This window comes from Aptenodytes patagonicus, chromosome W (assembly GCF_965638725.1).
Source record: "Aptenodytes patagonicus chromosome W, bAptPat1.pri.cur, whole genome shotgun sequence".
Taxonomy (NCBI): domain Eukaryota; kingdom Metazoa; phylum Chordata; class Aves; order Sphenisciformes; family Spheniscidae; genus Aptenodytes; species Aptenodytes patagonicus.
The window spans coordinates 41,299,124-41,317,021 of NC_134981.1; the positions used below are offsets into that span (position 1 = coordinate 41,299,124).

Here is a 17,898-nt window from a genome sequence, read left to right on the forward strand (position 1 = left end):
ACAGTTGGACAACTTGTCCAGAAGGATGCTGCTGAGGGACAGTATCAAAAGCCTCACTAAAATCCAGAAAGACTACATCCACCGCCTTCCCTTCATCCACTAGGCGGGTGACCTTATCGTAGAAGGAGATCAAATTAGTTAGACAGGACTTTCCCTTTGTGAACCCATGTTGACTGTGCCTGAGGATTGCATTGTTCTTTAAGTGCCTTTCAATAGTACCCAGTATGACCTTCTCCATAATTTTTCCAGGAACTGAGGTTAGACTAACAGGTCTGTAGTTTCCTGGGTCTTCCCTCACGCCCTTCTTGTAAAGTGGAATAACATTGGCTAGCTTCCAGTCAGCAGGGACCTCCCCAGACTCCCAAGACCTTTGGTAGATGATTGAGAGGGGTCCTGCCGTAACATCCTCTAGCTCCTTCAGTACTCTGGCATGAATCCCACCCGGCCCCATGGACTTGTGAACATTCAGCTGATACAGCTGGTCCCTTACAATTTCAGTGTCCACAAATGGAAAGTCACTGCTCCCGCACTCGTGGTCCTCCGACTCAGGGGACCGGGCAGCCCAAGGTCTATCAGTATTATTAAAGACTGAGGCAAAAAAAGCATTGAATGCCTCTGCTTTTTCTTCATCCCTATTAGTCAGGTGACCATCGTCAACAAGTATCGGTCCAATGTTTTCCTTAGACCTCCTCTTGCTATTAAGGTACGTAAAAAAGCCTTTCTTGTTGTCTGACACAACACCGGCCAGTTTCAACTCTAATTGAGCTTTGGCCTTTCGTGTCTTCTCCCTGCATATACGAACCACAGCTCTGTAATCTTCCTGCGAAGCCTGACCTGGCTTCCAGAGATCATACCATTTCTTTTTCCTCTTGAGCTCCACGAGGAGTTTCCTGTTCAGCCAAGCTGGTCTTCTGCCCCGCTTGCTTGACTTTTGACACAATGGGGTTGCCTGCTCCTGTGCTTCTAAAACGTGGTTCTTAAAGACTGACCAGCACTCGTGGACTCCTAAGCCCTCAAAGGCATATTCCCAGGGTACTCTGCTAGGTAGCTCCCTGAATAGCTTAAAGTTTGCTCTCTTGAAGTCCAGGGTAGCAAGTCTGCTGACCTTTTTTCTCATTACATCAAAAAATTTTAAACTCAGCCATTTCATGATCACTGTGGCCGAGACAGCCACCTACCATCACATCTCCCACGAGTCCTTCTCTATTCACAAATAGCAAGCCTAGGAGGGCATCTTTCCTAGTTGGCTCACTGAGTACTTGTGACAAGAAGTTCTCTCCCGCAAACTTCAAGAATTTCCAAGACCTGCTCGTCACAGCAGTATGGTATTCCCAGTTGATGCCTGGGAAGTTGGAATCTCCCATGAGGACAAGGGCTACCGATCCAGAGATTTCTCCTAATTGCCTATAGAATAACTCATCAGTGCTAACATCCTGGCTGGGCGATCGGTAGTAGACACCCACTACAACATCTCCTTTGTTTTCCATCCCCCTAATCCTCACCCGGAGGCTCTCCACCACATCACCGCTAACTGTAAGGGCTGTACAATCAAACCTCTCCCTTACGTATAGCGCGACACCTCCACCTCGCCTGCCCTGCCTATCCCTCCTGAACAGCCTGTAGCCCTCCATCCCAGCACTCCAATCGTGGGACTCATTCCACCAAGTCTCACTAATACCAATGATATCATAATTCTGGGAACTAACCAACACTTCCAGTTCATCCTGTTTGTTTCTCATACTGCGTGCGTTGGTGTACAAGCATTTCAGATATGCTCCTGAGCCCTAAATATAAATCTAAATCTACCCTCTTTCAGTTTAAAACCGTTGCCCCTTGTCCTGTCACTACAGGCCCTGGTAAAAAGTCTCTCTCTGCCCCCTTTATATATTGAAAGGCCGCAATAAGGTCTCCCCGGAGCCTTCTCTTCTCCAGGCTGAACAACCCCAACTCTCACAGCCTTTCCTCATAGGAGAGGTGTTCCAGCCCTCTGATCATTCTTGTGACCCTCCTCTGGACCCACTCTAACAGAACTGGATGCCCCAGAGCTGGATGCAGTACTCCAGGTGGGGTCTCACGAGAGCGGAGTAGAGGGGGAGAATTGACCTGCTGGCCACGCTTCCTTTTAGGCAGCCCAGGATGTGATTGGCTTTCTGGGCTGCAAGCACACGTTGCCGGCTCATGTCCAATTTCTTGTCCACCAGTATCCCCAAATCCTTCTCCGCAGAGCTGCTCTCAATCCATTCATCCCCAGTCTGTATTGATACTGGGGATTGCCCTGATCCAGGTGCAGGAACTTGGCCTTGGCCTTGTTGAACTTCATGAGGTTCGCATGGGCCCAGTCCTCAAGCCTCTCAAGGTCCCTCTGGATGGCATCCCTTCCCTCTAGCGAAACAACTGCACCACTCGGCTTGGTGTCATCTGCAAACTTGCTGAGGGTGCACTCAATCCCACCGTCTGTGTCGTTGATGAAGATATTAAATAGTATTGGTCCCAGTACAGACCCCTGAGGGACACCACTCGTTACTGGTTTCCACTTGGACATTGAGCCATTGACTGTAACTCTTCGGACGTGGCCATCCAGCCAGTTCCTTATCCATCTAACAGTCCATCCGTCAAACCCATATCTCTCCAATTTAGAGGGAAGAATGTTGGGGGGGGACTTTGTCAAAGACATTACAGAAGTCCAGGTAGATGACATCTGTAGCTCTTCCCTTGTCCACTCATGCAGTCCCTCCATCGTAGAAGGCCACTAGATTAGTGAGGCACGATTTGCCCTTGGTGAAGCCATGCTGGCTGTCTCGAATCACCTCCCTGTCTTCCATATGTTTTGACATAGCTTCTAGGAGGATCTGTTCCATGATCTTCCCAGGCACAGAGGTGAGGCTGACTGGTCGGTAGTTCCCAGGGTCCTCCTTTCTACCCTTTTTTAAAATGGGTGCGATGTTTCCCTTTTTCCAGTCACCGGGGACTTCTCCTGACTGCCATGACTTTTCAAATATAATGGTGAATGGCTTAGCAACTACATCAGCCAATTCCCTCAGGACCCTGGCATGCATCTTGTCGGGTCCCATGGACTTGTGTACGTTCAGGTTCCTCAGGTGGTCTCGAACCTGATCTTCTCCTATGATGGGAGGGACTTCTTTCCCCCAGTTCCTGCCTTGAGGTTCAGGGTCTTAGATGTGGGAAGAGAGATTGCCAGTGTCAGGGTGTTTGAAGTCCCCCAGGCAGATCAGAGCCTGCGAGTGTGATGCTTCCTATAGTTGGAGTAAGAATGCTTCATCGACGTCTTCCCCTTGATCAGATGGCCTGTAGTAAACACCAACCACGAGGTTTCCTTTGTTGGCTTGGCCCCTAATTTTTACCCATAATATCTCAACCTGTTCATCGCTGTTTTTCAAAGACAGCTCTGTGCAGTCAATCCATTTTTTTACATAGAGGGCAACCCCTCCACCCCTCCTTCCTTGTCTGTGCTTTCTGAACAGTTTATAGCCATTGATTGCAGCGCTCCAGTCATGTGATTCGTCTCACCAAGTTTCAGTGATAGCGGTTTAAATCATAGCTTTCCAGGTGCACAGTGGCTTCCATCTTTTCCTGTTTGTTACCCATGCTACATGCATTGCTATAGAGGCACTTTAGTGAGCCTATTGACCTTGTCACCTTTTTAGAGGAACACAGCCTAATTCCTTTAAGGCATTTCACAGGTGTTTCCCTGTTGGTTCCTAATATTTCTTTTATAATTTCTTTTAATGTTATATATTATATTTTTATATATCTATAATTATAATTTCTTTTTAATATTTAACACAACATGCAAAACATGCAATAAATATTTTAGGAAGGAATTTAGCCTTCCTGGAAACCAATTTAAAATCATTTACTACCAAAAGCAGCCATAAAAAAATACCATGCTTGAGCAATGATGGATACTATAAAATCAACTTTGAAAAGAAAGCTCTATTCCTGATAATGGTCAGTTGGCCATAATACTAGAATTGATTGATGATTGATCCTTCATACTGGAAATAGAACAGAAAGTATAGTAGACTGGAATAATAAACAAGACTTAAAATGTTTGACAGTGTTATGTTGGTTTAATAGGTATCAAAACTGATAAGGTTTTAGCAGCCACTGATAATACATAAATGTTTAATTATCCAAAAATGAAATGACAAAGCATATACATTTTGCTTTTTTAACAACTAGAACTTTTATATTTAAAACTTAAACTAAAGCCTACTGAAGTCAGTGGAAAGACTGTCTGACCTTAATGGACTCAGGCTCAGGGCCATAGTGCATTCACAGCTGTCAGGTAGACTAGAGCCAGTATGTAAAGGAACCCATTTTTATCTTAAAATTAATAAAAACTTAGAATTTGCAGTGACAAAAGCATATTCCATAGGGAAATATATTCTTAAAACTTCTAGAGACTTTCCTGAATGCAGTGAAATATCGACTCTCCTTTTGTTTAAATACAGTGATTACATCAACTCCAGTACACCTTCCTACTCAACAGAATTAAGGAAAGATGACACACACTACGTTTACATCCTTCCAAACCATTCCCAAAAATTTCACGAGGCACAAAAAAATCACCACACAAAACAAAACAAAACAAAACAGTCTTACAAGATGTTATCTGTGTTTAACTTACTAGGAATAGGTCTAAGGACATCAGGAATGAGAATCTCCACCAAAGCCTGGTACATCACATGGTCACAATTACCCATCCATTTCAGAATAGACTCATTTTTGCACAGAGTAATCAGTTTTCCTTTTGGAAGTCGACTTTCTATTTCACTCAGATTGCTGGTGTGAATAAATGTAACAAATGAAAATGCATTTACATACAGATAAGAAAAGTACAATGGACTTTGAAATTGATTATTCAATAAAAACTTTATAAGTGTCTCTGTTACATCCAATTGAAACTCTAACTTCTTCATATGAAACTGGGGAAAAATGGCCTCCAAAGTTCTCCTCCAGCCCATAAATTATGCAGAGGTATGATAAAAATGGTCCTTGCAATTTAAACAAACGGGACAGTATATTGTGAAAAGATACTTTGACTTTAGTCATCCAAACAACGGAAAAAATATAAGATGTATACAATCATTTCAAGGCTGCAGTTTGACATATACCAACAGCCTATATGTCAAATAGCAGACAACACAAGTTTAACCTGAAAAACTACTGATATCAGAAAAGGTTCTTAGCCTATATGTAAAACTAAGACTTTCTTTGATTTGACTCCTGCTGTTATATTATGATGGTGAACAGTAAACAAAGAGAGACATTTACTGACCTCAGTTCAATAATAGCTGCGTCGTCAGCTGGAGCAGAGGGAGAATAGCGCCAGAAAGTTTGCCACAATTTTTCTATCAGGCTAAACTGAAGATTCACAACAACATCCACTATTGCCTAAAAAGATATAAAACAAGTGCAGATAGTCTTCTACCTCATCCCCTGCCCCAACTACTCCCAGGGGTATAGCTCCCCCCGGTCATTTTGCAGAAAAAATAGTAAAATGTATGCTTATAAATAAACATATAATATCCTTTTTAATAACTTTTTAGCAACAAATTTTCCAACTGTCCATACTAGTGTGGACAGAGACTCAGATCAGGCCAAGTGCAAATACAAGGAAGCCTCCAGAAAAGAACCTAAGCATATATATCAGGTGAATTCACCTAAATAGAACTTTTAACACTATTACAAACACAAAGGAAACCTGCTATTTCATGAATTTTGTTACTTCATTACATGTTTTAAAGCACCTTCAACAATAATTTTAAAACACGTTATTCAATATCAAATGTGGCCTTAAGTTCTTAAACAACCTGCTTCCTTAAAACTTGAAGAAAAAAGTGAGGGTTTTTTTAACATAAACATTAGAAATAAGAATTTAATCTGATTTCAACTCCTATAAACAAAAGCAAAACTCTGTGTGTATATATATATAATCTAAAGTTCAATTTATCTAAAATTCTCAAAACCTACACATGATTACGTTCCAGTATCAATATTCTATTACATGTTATTTTCTTTCCCCGTAAAGAGAGAAATTCCAGAGAAGTCTTTTTGCAAATGTCCTTTCTGATGGAATAAGCAAAATATTTGAGGAGCACATCAGATACAAGTAGGCTGGCTGTAATGTGTTTTGTGTCAGTCTTCCCGTTGTACTGATTCTCACTAGAAGACAAGAATTTTCAAAGAATGGTGATTTATGTGAAATGCCTCTTTTCTCTTACCTCACAGTGCTCTCGATAAAGACTTTGCAGTGATTTTATGTCCTCAAGGGTAGTACCATCTGGCAGAGAAGATATTTCAACTTCTCCAAACTCCGGAAGTACTCGAGATGCATCTGTTTCCATGACAACATAACAGAAGAAAGCTATCATGAATGGTGCCAACTACAGTTCGATTAGAAAACATTTAAGGATGATGTAAAGAAATAAAGTCTAGAAGGTCATAATGCCTGTCCTGGTTTCAGCTGGGATAGAGATAATTTTCTTCCTAGTAGCTGATACAATGCTGTGTTTTGAATTTAGTATGAGAATAATGTTGATAACACACTGATATTTTAGTTGTTGCTGAGTAGTGCTTACACTAGTCAAGGACTTTTCAGCTTCCCATGCTCTACCGACTGAGAAGGCTGCAGGTGCACAAGAAGCTGGGAGGGGGCACAGCCAAACTGGCCAAAGGGACATTCCATACCATGTGACATCATGCTCAGTACATAAACTGGGGAAAGCTGGCCGGGGGGGCTGCTGCTCGAGAACTGGCTGGGCATCAGTCAGCGGTTGGTGAGCAATTGCATTGTGCATCACTTATTTTGTGTATTCTTTTATCATTATTATTATTATTTCCCCTTCCTTTTCTGTCCTATTAAACTGTCTTTATCTCAATCCACGAATTTTACTTTTTTTTTCCGATTCTCTCCCCCATCCCACTGGGGGTGGGTGGGGAGTGAGCGAACGGCTGTGTGATGTTTAGCTGCCTGCCAGGTTAAACCACAACAATGCCCAAAGAGGAATGTCTTTCATATTTAATATATTTTAAAGGTGCAATAAAATTGTGAACAAATCCGCTAGCTATTTTTTTAAGCAAAAGATGTTAAATTATTCTTGACAGAGAGCAGATAAAAATGATTTCACATACATATTGTACCTGTATATAAAAAAAGCTAAGTCACATTTTCAGAATATGAAAGGATGAAGCATAATATTCATGTCAGTACATAATATATATATTTTTTTATATATACACACACACATATAATTTAATAGTTTTTGTTTTAATCAACTGAATAGTTTTTGCATTGTCATGCATGTTACGGTTTAGTAGACTCAGCAGCATATATTTATTTGAAATTTACAAGACTTTCAACTGTAGCCAACATGTGCTTTTACTGTTTCTCATAAGTGTTTCCAAGACAGACACTGGTATGGGGGGAAAAATGCACTGTCAACTGGGGGGGCAATGGATGGGAAAATTCAAAAACATGCGAACTATAGCCTAAGGTTCCCAATTATTTCAGTAACAGCAAGGTTAGGCCAAAGGATGTGGTGCTTCAAAATCCCAATAGATGAACTCAAAACTAAGTGTACAATTATTGCAATAACACATTTAATAATCTTTTTTACAGTAGCAAATTACTAAATTACCATTTGCTTCCACAACTGAGAAATCGATTTGCTTAGCTACATCAATGAATGCACAAAATTCACATTTTTAAACACGAATGTTGGGTTTCTGGTTTTAACTATTTGGCTCTTTCCATTTATAACATTGCAGCACAAACTCAATACACCTTCTTGTCAATGGTCAACACAACTGCAGTGCAAAAATATAATCCCAATTTATGTGCATATTCAAAAAATTGGGAAGCCAGTGGAAATTACTGAGCTTTTAGGGCAAGATTTTCAGTATGCATTTTTGTATAAAATGCTTCATCACAATTGCATTGCAATATATTTGAAATCTACCATGCAAGTAGATTTTGCACATTTTTTCATTTATAGCTGCATGGCACATATTAAATATTGCAGAAGTCTTACAATATAGAACATATAGCTTCTATGAGTATCTTTTTGTTCTGTTATCAGTGAGAGTTTTAAACAGGGCAACATAACTAAAATAATTATTGTATTTGTATGACTTCATATTGATGGTGATAATGGGGTTTATTTTATTTATACAATAGTATAACACATCTTTTCATACCTAAAAACTGTTGATGATGTTGACTTTGGACAATTATAGTTTGTTCAGCAGATGTGCCTGTCTGTTGACCACTTCCTGTGAAACCATCTGCAACTCCATCCACTTTCTGCACAGGCTTGTACCTACAAAATTATCAAATACAAAATTATTCTTTATGTTCATTTTTTTTCTAAGTGCAATATCACACTCTGTTCTGCCTGATTTCTCAGTCTCAATATACAGTTTTGCTAGTTCACACACAAGAAAAAAGTAACACCAGAATAATTGTAGTAAGAGAAGGTAGAACATTGGCAATGCATTATAAAATTCATAAAGCTGATATCACAGCACAACTACCAATTTCTTGTGGAATTTAGTTTAAAAACTATACCACTAAGACCTAAAGCTCATTTACAGTAAACAGAAACACAATCTTTCCTTTTCCAAAGGACTTGCCTTCCCAGGAATCAAGTAGCTCAAAAATAAGGTTTAATCACCTTAAGAAGGGCCATGTATCTGTTTGGAGACAAAGGAATTTAAATAATTTTAAAATGTAACATTCTTCTCATGAGCTCAGAAGGTCTGAGAAGGCTGCTTAAACTTAAACTAAGTAGCTGGACCAGGGGAGGTTCAGCCTTGATATTAGGAAGCATTTGGTTACAGAAAGAGTGGTCAAACACTGGAACAGGCTTCCTAGAGAGGTGGTCGATGCCCCATGCCTGTCAGTGTATAAGAAGCATTTGGACAATGCCCTTAATAACATGCTTTAACTTTTGGTCAGGCCTGAAGTGGTCAGGCAGTTGGACTAGATGATCATTGTAGGTCCCTTCCAACTGAAAATATTCTCTTCTCTTCTAAACTCTTCATCAGTCAAGTCACAAAAGCTTTTATAAAGGATAAAAAGGACAAAGATACAAATAGGAATCCTGGTTTGGATGGTCAGATGTTAAGACCATCACACTAACAGGCTGAAGATTCTGCCTGCCATCTCCAACACAACTGAAAATTAATTCTGCCCCAGCTCTTAGTGATAAGAACTTGGAAGCTTTGTCTTTCTGAAATAGCCTTGTAGCCAGAAGAAAACTAGAGAAACCTTAGTGCAGAATGCAATGCATGTGAACTGTCACTCAAGTCTGAAATTGCACTGTGCAGACTGTAAAGCTTTGTATTAACTTTAAAAATGTCAATAAATTCCACTCTGAAGACTCTCCTCTTAAGAAGCAGTTGAGTCAGCTGTGAGCATGTTCTCATTTTGATCTTATTAAACAGGTAATAGGAATGCCCTATGTAACTACATAGATTTTAGTTTATGAGAAAGCTCCCATAAGAAGCAAGCATTCAAGATCCTGGTGATTCCAGACATATTTAACTATACAATAACATAGGACATGGGATACACAAGAAGTATACTTTTCCAGAGAAGGCCTCTTGGCCTGACTAACATAAAGTATGATAACTTTAGGAATGTTAATACTTGAAAACAAAAACTTCTGTCATCATCTTAATCTCTAGGACTTTTATTTGAAGTTTGGTTATTGTAAAGGCCCAGGATAAAACCCCAGGCCTGCTGAAATCAACAGCACAACTGTAATCAACTTTAAGAAGGCTGAAGTTTAATCTCTAGTATCACGGTAGCATTGAACTCTTATGGATAAACTTCTCATCACTTGATAGATCTATTTGCAATCCAAAAACCTAATTTTGTAAGAATTTTTAACTTTATTCTCATTATACTTTATCATTAAAAATACCTGGCAGAAGATCAATTTCTATAAATATTTGCAAATCAAAATCAGTATGTTCACATAGTTCCACTAGTTTCTACAAAACGTATTATTTCACAAACTTTTCAGCTCTTGGAGTAGAATCCAAAGTGCCTTGAATGCATAAAAGTAACAGACCTTTGAGTTTCTGGGGTTTAGGAAGAACTTTTTTAAAAAAAAAAAAAGCCAACTTAATCCGCTGGTGCTAGGAGTCAGGATTATCCTACCACTTGCTCCAATGTGCTTTATGTAAAAAATGTTGGGGAAAAGTCTTAATTCTGGCATTATTACAGGTGACATTATAGGAGTCAAACAGTTTCAACAGCATTAGAAAATAACTTGCAAAATGCAACCGAGGAATGAAAAAAAGAAAAGATTCTTTTTCAGGTGTTTCAAATGAAACTTGAGCAGAGTTTTTAACAATTTTAAATTTCCTGTCTTTTATGGATGGTAGAGGGTGACGTTTTTGCAGTTCAGGCAATGAGAGGCTTCCAGAATTCCTGGCAAAATCCTCTGTTTATACCCAGGTTACTCTTTGTGTTTTTAATTACAGACAGGGGAAAATGTTACTACAACTGATTTACACAACTACTTAATGGAAGAATTTAGCTTTTCTAAAATTATCTGACCCTTTTTCCTATTTCAATTCTGATTTTTCCAATTATTTTTTTAAATTAACTGCTAAGAGAAGAGGCACTGAAAAAAAACCCCCCCAACCTTTTATAAATATAACAGCTTTCAAAAGATGCTTAGCTTTACTCAAGAAGAATAGAACTTTAATTTATATAGCTAAATGTAAGCACAATAAAAGTTTGGAGAGTCTTTAGCTAACAACAAACATTCTGAAGTTTTGAAAAGCTATGGAAATCCAACAAAACTAATCCACTGAAATATGAACATGAAATTAGTTAATTCAAAAACCAATGCAAAATGATGTGCTTTTCTCATTAAGATAATTTACAGTAGAACTTCATGATTCCCATAGTCCAATCCTACACACTGTAATTAAACTGAAATTTCCCACTCACTCCTCAGAAAAGTTTAAGAAATTTTGACTAAAATTTGAAAACAGCAAACATTCAATAGTCATCAATAAGATAAAGCAGAAATAGGAAGAATAGGAGTACATGCCAAACTTCCTCCTTGGTATTAAATGGACACAAAAGTAAGCAAATCAGTAAGAAAAAAGTAGAAACTATTAAAAAAGAAAGAAGTCAAAATGGATTGACTAAGTCATAAGACAAAGAAAAAAACTGTCTACATTTTTCTGCAAATTTTGTTGCTTCCTTGTAGTTGCCGTGCTGACAATATTCAAATATTTACTGAAATCTCAATATTTAGTATTACCTCTAAAATCCAATTCATGAACTTACATAATTTATTGGTAGTCTCTGTTTTCATTAAAAAGAAAGGCTTATACTGTTCGGGCTTGCTGAAAAATAAACTCTAAGGGCTTTAGAAACAGAAAACAAACTAAGCTCTATTAATGTATTAGGGTTTTTTCTTTCACTTTTATTCACCACGATATTTGGTTTTGATATTACCTTATTTTATTCTTAATCATCTTTTTTTTGTGAGATCCATTTACTATTAAACGTCACACCTGTGTTTGACCCAGAACTGATAGATAATTTCAGGGAACTACAGGCCGGTCAGCCTCACCTCGGTCCTGAGAAGGTGATGGAGCAGCTAATCCTGGGAACCATTTCCAAACACATGAAGAACAAGAAGGTGTTTGGGAGTAGTCAGCATGGATTCATCAAAGGGAAGCCATGCTTGACCAACTTGATAAACTTCTACAATGAAATGACTAGCCTGGTAGATGAGGGGAGAAGCTGATGAAATATGGGCTGGATGAGCAGACAGTGAGGTGGATTGGGAACTGGCTGAATGGCTGTATTGGGTTTATGTGGCAAGGTTTTGGTAGCAGGGGGGCTGCAGGGGTGGCTTCTGAGAGGAGACACCAGAAGCTGCCCCCATGTCGGACAGAGCCAGTTCCAGCTGGCTCCAAGACGGACCCGCCGCTGGCCAAAGCTGAGACAATCAGCGACATTCATGTCATCTCTGTGATAACATATTTAAGAAAGGGTAAAAAAACTGCTGCGCAACAGCAGCTGGGAGAGAGGAATGAGAATATGTGAGAAGCAACTATGCAGACACCAAGGTCAGTGAAGAAGGAGAGGGAGGAGGTGCTCCAGGTGCTGGAGCAGAGATTCCCCTGCAGCTCACGGAAAAGACCGTGGTGAAGCAGGTTGTATCCCTGCAGCCCATGGAGATCCACAGTGGAGCAGATAACCACACTGCAGCCCGTGAGGAACCCACACTAGACCAGGTGGATATGCCCTGAAGGAAGCTGCAGCCTGTGGAGAGCCCACGCTGGAGCAGGTTCCTGGCAGGAACTGCGGCCCCTTGGAGAGAGGAGCCGACACAGGAGTAGGTTTTCTGGCAGGACCTGTGACTTTGTGGAGGACCCACGCTGGAGCAGTTCATGAAGAACTGCAGCCCACGGGAAGGACCCACGTTGGAGAAGTTTGTGAAGGACTGTCTCACGAAGTGGGACCCCACGCTGGAGCAGGGGAACAGCATGAGGAGGGAGAGGCAGAGACAACACATAATGAACTGACTGCAACCCCCATTCCTCATCCCCCTGCACTGCTTGGGGGGAGGAGGTAGAAGAGTTGGGAGTGAAGTTGAGCCTGGGAAGAAGGGAGGGGTGGGGGGAAGGTTTTTTTTAGATTTGTTCTTATTTCTCATTATCCACCTCTGTTTGATTGGCAATAAATTAAATTAATTTCCCCAAGTCGTCTGTTTTGCCTGTGACAGTAATTGCTGAGTGATCTTCATGTCCTTATCTCAACCCACGAGCATTTCGTCATATTTTTCTCCCCCTGTTCTGCTGAGTGGATTGGTGGGCACTTGGCAGCCAGCCAAGGTCAACCCACCACAATGGCCAGGCCCAGAGGGTGGTGATCAGCGGCAAAAAGTCTAGTGACTAGCAGCGTACCCCAGGGGTCAATCCTGGGTCCAGTCCTGTTTAGCATCTTAATTAATCATCTGGATGATGGGGCAGAGTGTACCCCCAGCAACTTTGCAGACAGCACCAAAACTGGGAGGAGTATCTGATACTCCAGAGGGTTGTGCTGCTTCCAGAAAAGGACCTGGGGGTCCTTGCGGACAGCAAGTTGAACATGAGCCAGCAGTGTGCCCTTGCCGCAAAGAAGGCCAATGGTATCCTGAGCTGCATTAGGCAAAGCATTGCCAACAGGTAGAGACATGAACCTTCCCCTCTACTCAGCACTGGTGAGGCCACACCTGGAGTACAGTGTCCTGTTCTGGGGTCCCCAGTACAAGAGAGATATAGAGCTACTGGAGAGAGTCCAATGAAGGGCCACGAAGATGATTAAGGGACTGGAGCATCTCTCCTATGAGGAAAGGCTGAGGGAGCTGGGACTGTTTAGCCTGGAGAAGAGAAGGCTCAGGGGGGATCAATGTATATAAATACCTGAAGGGAGGGTGCAAAGAAGACGGAGCCAGGCTCTTTTCAGTGGTGCCCAGTGACAGGGTGTGCTGGTTTTGGCTGGGGTAGAGTTAATTTTCTTCATAGTAGCTAGTATCTCAACCCACGAGTTTTCTCACTTTTACTCTTCCGATTATCTCCCCAATCCCACTGGGGGTGTGTGTGTGAGTGAGCAGCTGTGTGGTGCTTAGTTGCTGGCTGAGGTTAAACCACGACACAGGACCAGAGGCAATGGGCACAAACTGAAACACAGGAGGTTTCCTCTGAACATAAGGGAACACTTTTTCACTGTGAGGGTGCCTGAGCACTGGCACAGGTTGCCCAGGGAGGTTGTGGAGTCTCCCTCCTTGGAGATATTCAAAAGCCATCTGGACACGGTCCTGGTCAACTGACTCTAGGTGGTCCTGCTTGAGCCAGGGGGGTTGGACAAGATGACCTCCAGAGGTCCCTTCCAACCTCAGCCATTCTGTGATTTTGTGATTCTGTGAAGTCAATTATTTAAACATCCTGGCATTTCCTTCCCATAAATCATCTAGAAGGAGTATGTCAAAGGCAAACCAGCCTTCCATTTGGAAGTCTGAGCCATACAGCAGCTCCAGTTGAAAGGCAGGGCTATTACCTATATAGGTGAGGCCAAGTACCTACCTGTGCATTTCTACTCTTCTATTTCAGTACAAAGGTGCTTTAAATCTCTTGATCTGTGTCTGTTGTGTCCAAGCTACTGTCTCAGCTGGGAGATGGGACAGTTAGCAACAGTCATCTGTAGTTTACGTTTACTATTTTTTAATTTCTTATTCGAACAGAGAAGTAGCACTCCCATAGATCATGTCGACCACAACTGGGACTCAGCAACTAGCAGGAACACCTTTGAATTAGCTCAATGATTGTTGCCACTCAATTGAAATTCTATCCTGGTTTCGACTGAGACAGAGTAAATTTTCTTCCTAGTAGCTGGTACAGTGCTGTGTTTTGGTTTTAGTATGAGAACAATGTTGATAACACACCAATGTTTTGGTTGTTGCTAGGTAATGCTTACACTAGTCAAGGACTTGTCAGCTTCCCATGCTCTACTGACTGAGAAGGCTGGAGGTGCACAAGAAGCTGGGAGGGGGCACAGCCAGGACAGCTGACCCAAGCTGGCCAAAGGGACATTCCATACCATGTGACGTCATGCTCAGTACATAAAGTGGGGGAAAGCTGGCCGGGGGGGCCGCTGCTCGGGGACTGGCTAGGCATCAGTCGGCGGGTGGTGAGCAATTGCATTGTGCATCGCTTGCTTTGTACAGTCTTATTCTTATTCTTATTCTTATTATTATAATTATTATTTTATTCTATTTCAATTATTAAACATATTTTTATCTCAACCCACGAGTTTTCTCAATTTTACTCTTCCAATTCTCTCCCACGTCCCACCAGGGGTGGGGAGTGCGTGAGCACCTGTGTGGTACTCAGTTGCCAGCTGGGATTAAACCACGACAGTCCTTTTTGACGCCCAATGTGGGGCTCAAAGGGTTTGAGATAATAACAGATTAACCAGAGCGCATTAAGGAATTTATGTCTGTTAACAGTTGCGGGTCACAATATTGATTCATCTGTTCTTGATATTAGTTTATCTGATCTGCATCATGCTCCGTTTTTTACTGTACATGTTAAAGATTGGTGTTGTTTTTTGCAGTTTGCTGTGCTCTGCAGTGACTAGTGTGAGGTTGATGGTTGGACTCGATGATCTTGGAGGTCTTTTCCAACCTTAATGATTGTATGATTCTAGTGATGTTTTGCCTGGGAGGTTTGTTATTAAAACACTGGCCTTGAGCTTAATCTGGTATTTGAGCTTTGTACTGAAGCCATTACTGCACTTCGGGTACCACTTCGTGGAGACAAATAGCAATTATAGTTCCTCCTCTGAGAGGCTTTTTATGGAGGAAATACAGAATGGCAGCGTCGCTACCTTCTTCTATGATGTTTCCTCCTTCATTACAGTAACTTTTCAGTATCCTGAACATCCCTGGGTAGTTAAGATACTTCTATTGGTACTTCTTGGGAATATTGTTTCGGTTTTGTCTAAAGTTGGTAAGCAATTTCAGAATATCATCCAGAGATCAGCCCCAAGGCTGGATAGTTATGAGTGGCAGGGTATGTGGGACAAGATGGGCAAGTACCTAGGCCAATGGGAACCCCCAGTGTTTTGGAACTTCACCCCTGAGCAAGTGCGGAATCCTGAAAAATTAGTAGAATATTTGGAAAAAGTATGCTGTCACCCTGGCAACTCCAGAGAGACACAGATCATTGGAATGTGCTGGGGCGGAGCCCATGCCTACCGAGCCCTGTTCAACACTGTTCAGTACCCTTGTCGTGGCTTAACCTCAGTCGGCAACTGAGCACCACGCAGCCGCTCGCTCACTCCCCCCACACACCGGTGGGATGGGGGAGAGAATTGGAAGAGGAGAAGTGAGAAAAACTCGTGGGCTGAGATAAAAACAGTTTAATAATTGAAATAAAATGATAATAATAATATAAAAATAATAATAATACACAACGCAAGTGATGCACAGTGCAATTGCTCACCACCTGCCGACCGATGCCCAGCCAGTCTCTGAGCAGCGGCCCCCCACCGGGCCAGCTTTCCCCAGTTTATGATGTACTGAGCATGACGTCACATGGTATGGAATGTCCCTTTGGCCAGTTTGGCTGTGCCCCCTCCCAGCTTCTTGTGCACCTGCAGCCTTCTCAGTCGGTAGAGCATGGGAAACTGAAAAGTCCTTGGCTAGTGTAAGCATTACCTAGCAACAACTAAAACATGGGTGTGTTATCAACATAGTTCTCATCCTAAATACAAAACACAGCATTGTACCAGCTACTAGGAAGGAAATTAACTCTATCCCTGCTGAAACCAGGACAACCCTCAAGGGGAGGAGAAGGTCTCTGGATCTGATGGTAAAACGACAGGCCCTGCGGCCACTGTGATCCCAGCGACAGGCCCTGCGGCCACTCCGACCCCAGCAACAGGCCCTGCGGCCACTCCGACCGAAGTAACAGGCCCTGCGGCCACTCTGACCCTGGTGACAGGCCCTGTGGCTGAACCAAAGAACCAGCCTGTGCCGGTATCAGTTGCCCCTGTACACAAGAAGAAATCTTCCACAAGAAGTAGAAGTCACCTCGTTTAGTAAGGGAGGAAGAAACTTCTTCTAAAAGGGAGCCAGAGGAAGAAGTGGACGAGGCAGACTACCCTGGAGAAGGGCCATCACGAGAACAGGAGGAGGAGGGCCGGCAACTGCTCGGGGAGGAAGAACTCATAAACGAGGCAGTAACCACCCGATCTCTATCCCTGAGTGAGCTGCGAGATATACGAAAAGATTTCAGCCGTCGTCCAGGCGAGCATATTGTCACCTGGCTCCTCCGATGCTGGGATAATGGGGCCAGTAGCCTGGAATTAGAGGGTAAAGAAGCCAAGCAGCTGGGATCCCTTTCCAGGGAAGGGGGCACTGACAAAGCAATTGGAAAAGGGACACGAGTCCTCAGCCTTTGGAGGCGACTCCTCTCAGGGGTGAAGGAAAGGTATCCCTTCAAGGAAGATGTCATATGTCGCCCAAGCAAGTGGGCCACCATGGAGAGAGGTATCCAGTTTCTGAGAGAATTAGCTGTGCTGGAGGTGATTTATGATGACCTGAACAATGAACAACTATCCAAAGACCCAGATGAAGTCAAGTGCACACAACCCATGTGGCGGAAGTTTGTAAGGAGTGCACCATCGTCATATGCCAAATCATTAGCAGTGATGACCTGGAAAGATGGAGAGGAACAAACAGTGGATGAATTGGCTGGCCAACTCTGGCAATACGAAGAAAGTCTCTCTTCCTCCCTCGTCTCGGCTGTGGAGAAACTGTCCCAGGAGGTCCAGCAACTCAAAGAGGATAGGTCCTACTCCCCACCTGTACGGACCAGTATCTCGGCTATTAGGAGTCAGCGTTCTTTTGCTCAAGAGAGAGGATATAAAGGGTACACACCACGGGGCACCCTATGGTTTTACCTGCGTGACCACGGAGAGGACATGAGGAAGTGGGATGGAAAAACTACTGCAGCCCTAGGGGCACGGGTACGTGAGTTGCAAGGGAAAACAATCACAGAAAGAGGTTCTTCCAGGAAAATTGCTGCTCCAGTTTCCAGCGGGCAGTTCCCCAGACAGGGTAGAAGGGCTGATCTTACTCCTGATCTTAATGAAGAGACTTCTGACTTGTATTTACAGGAAATGAGTAACGAATACTATGACCCAGACTAGAGGGGCCCTGCCTCCAGCCAGGTGGAGAAAAGGGACAAACGGGTTTACTGGACTGGGTGGATTCAATGGCCTGGCACATCAGACCCACAGGAGTATAAGGCTCTGGTAGACACGGGTGCACAGTGTACCCTAATGCCATC

The 17,898-nt window shown here is 42.5% G+C and overlaps 1 protein-coding gene across 1 annotated transcript in view; it reads right to left on the reverse strand.

The window, feature by feature from the left end:
* LOC143171894 (transcription factor RFX3-like) overlaps window positions 1-17,898 on the reverse strand; it is a 186,816-nt gene that overhangs the window by 34,741 nt on the left and 134,177 nt on the right. The window contains exons 8-11 of the mRNA XM_076361059.1: window positions 8,224-8,345; window positions 6,249-6,361; window positions 5,303-5,418; window positions 4,652-4,806 (exon numbers count right to left, since the gene is read on the reverse strand). Of these exons, the coding sequence (XP_076217174.1) occupies window positions 4,652-4,806; window positions 5,303-5,418; window positions 6,249-6,361; window positions 8,224-8,345 (506 nt within the window). The remainder of the gene's footprint in view (window positions 1-4,651; window positions 4,807-5,302; window positions 5,419-6,248; window positions 6,362-8,223; window positions 8,346-17,898) is intronic.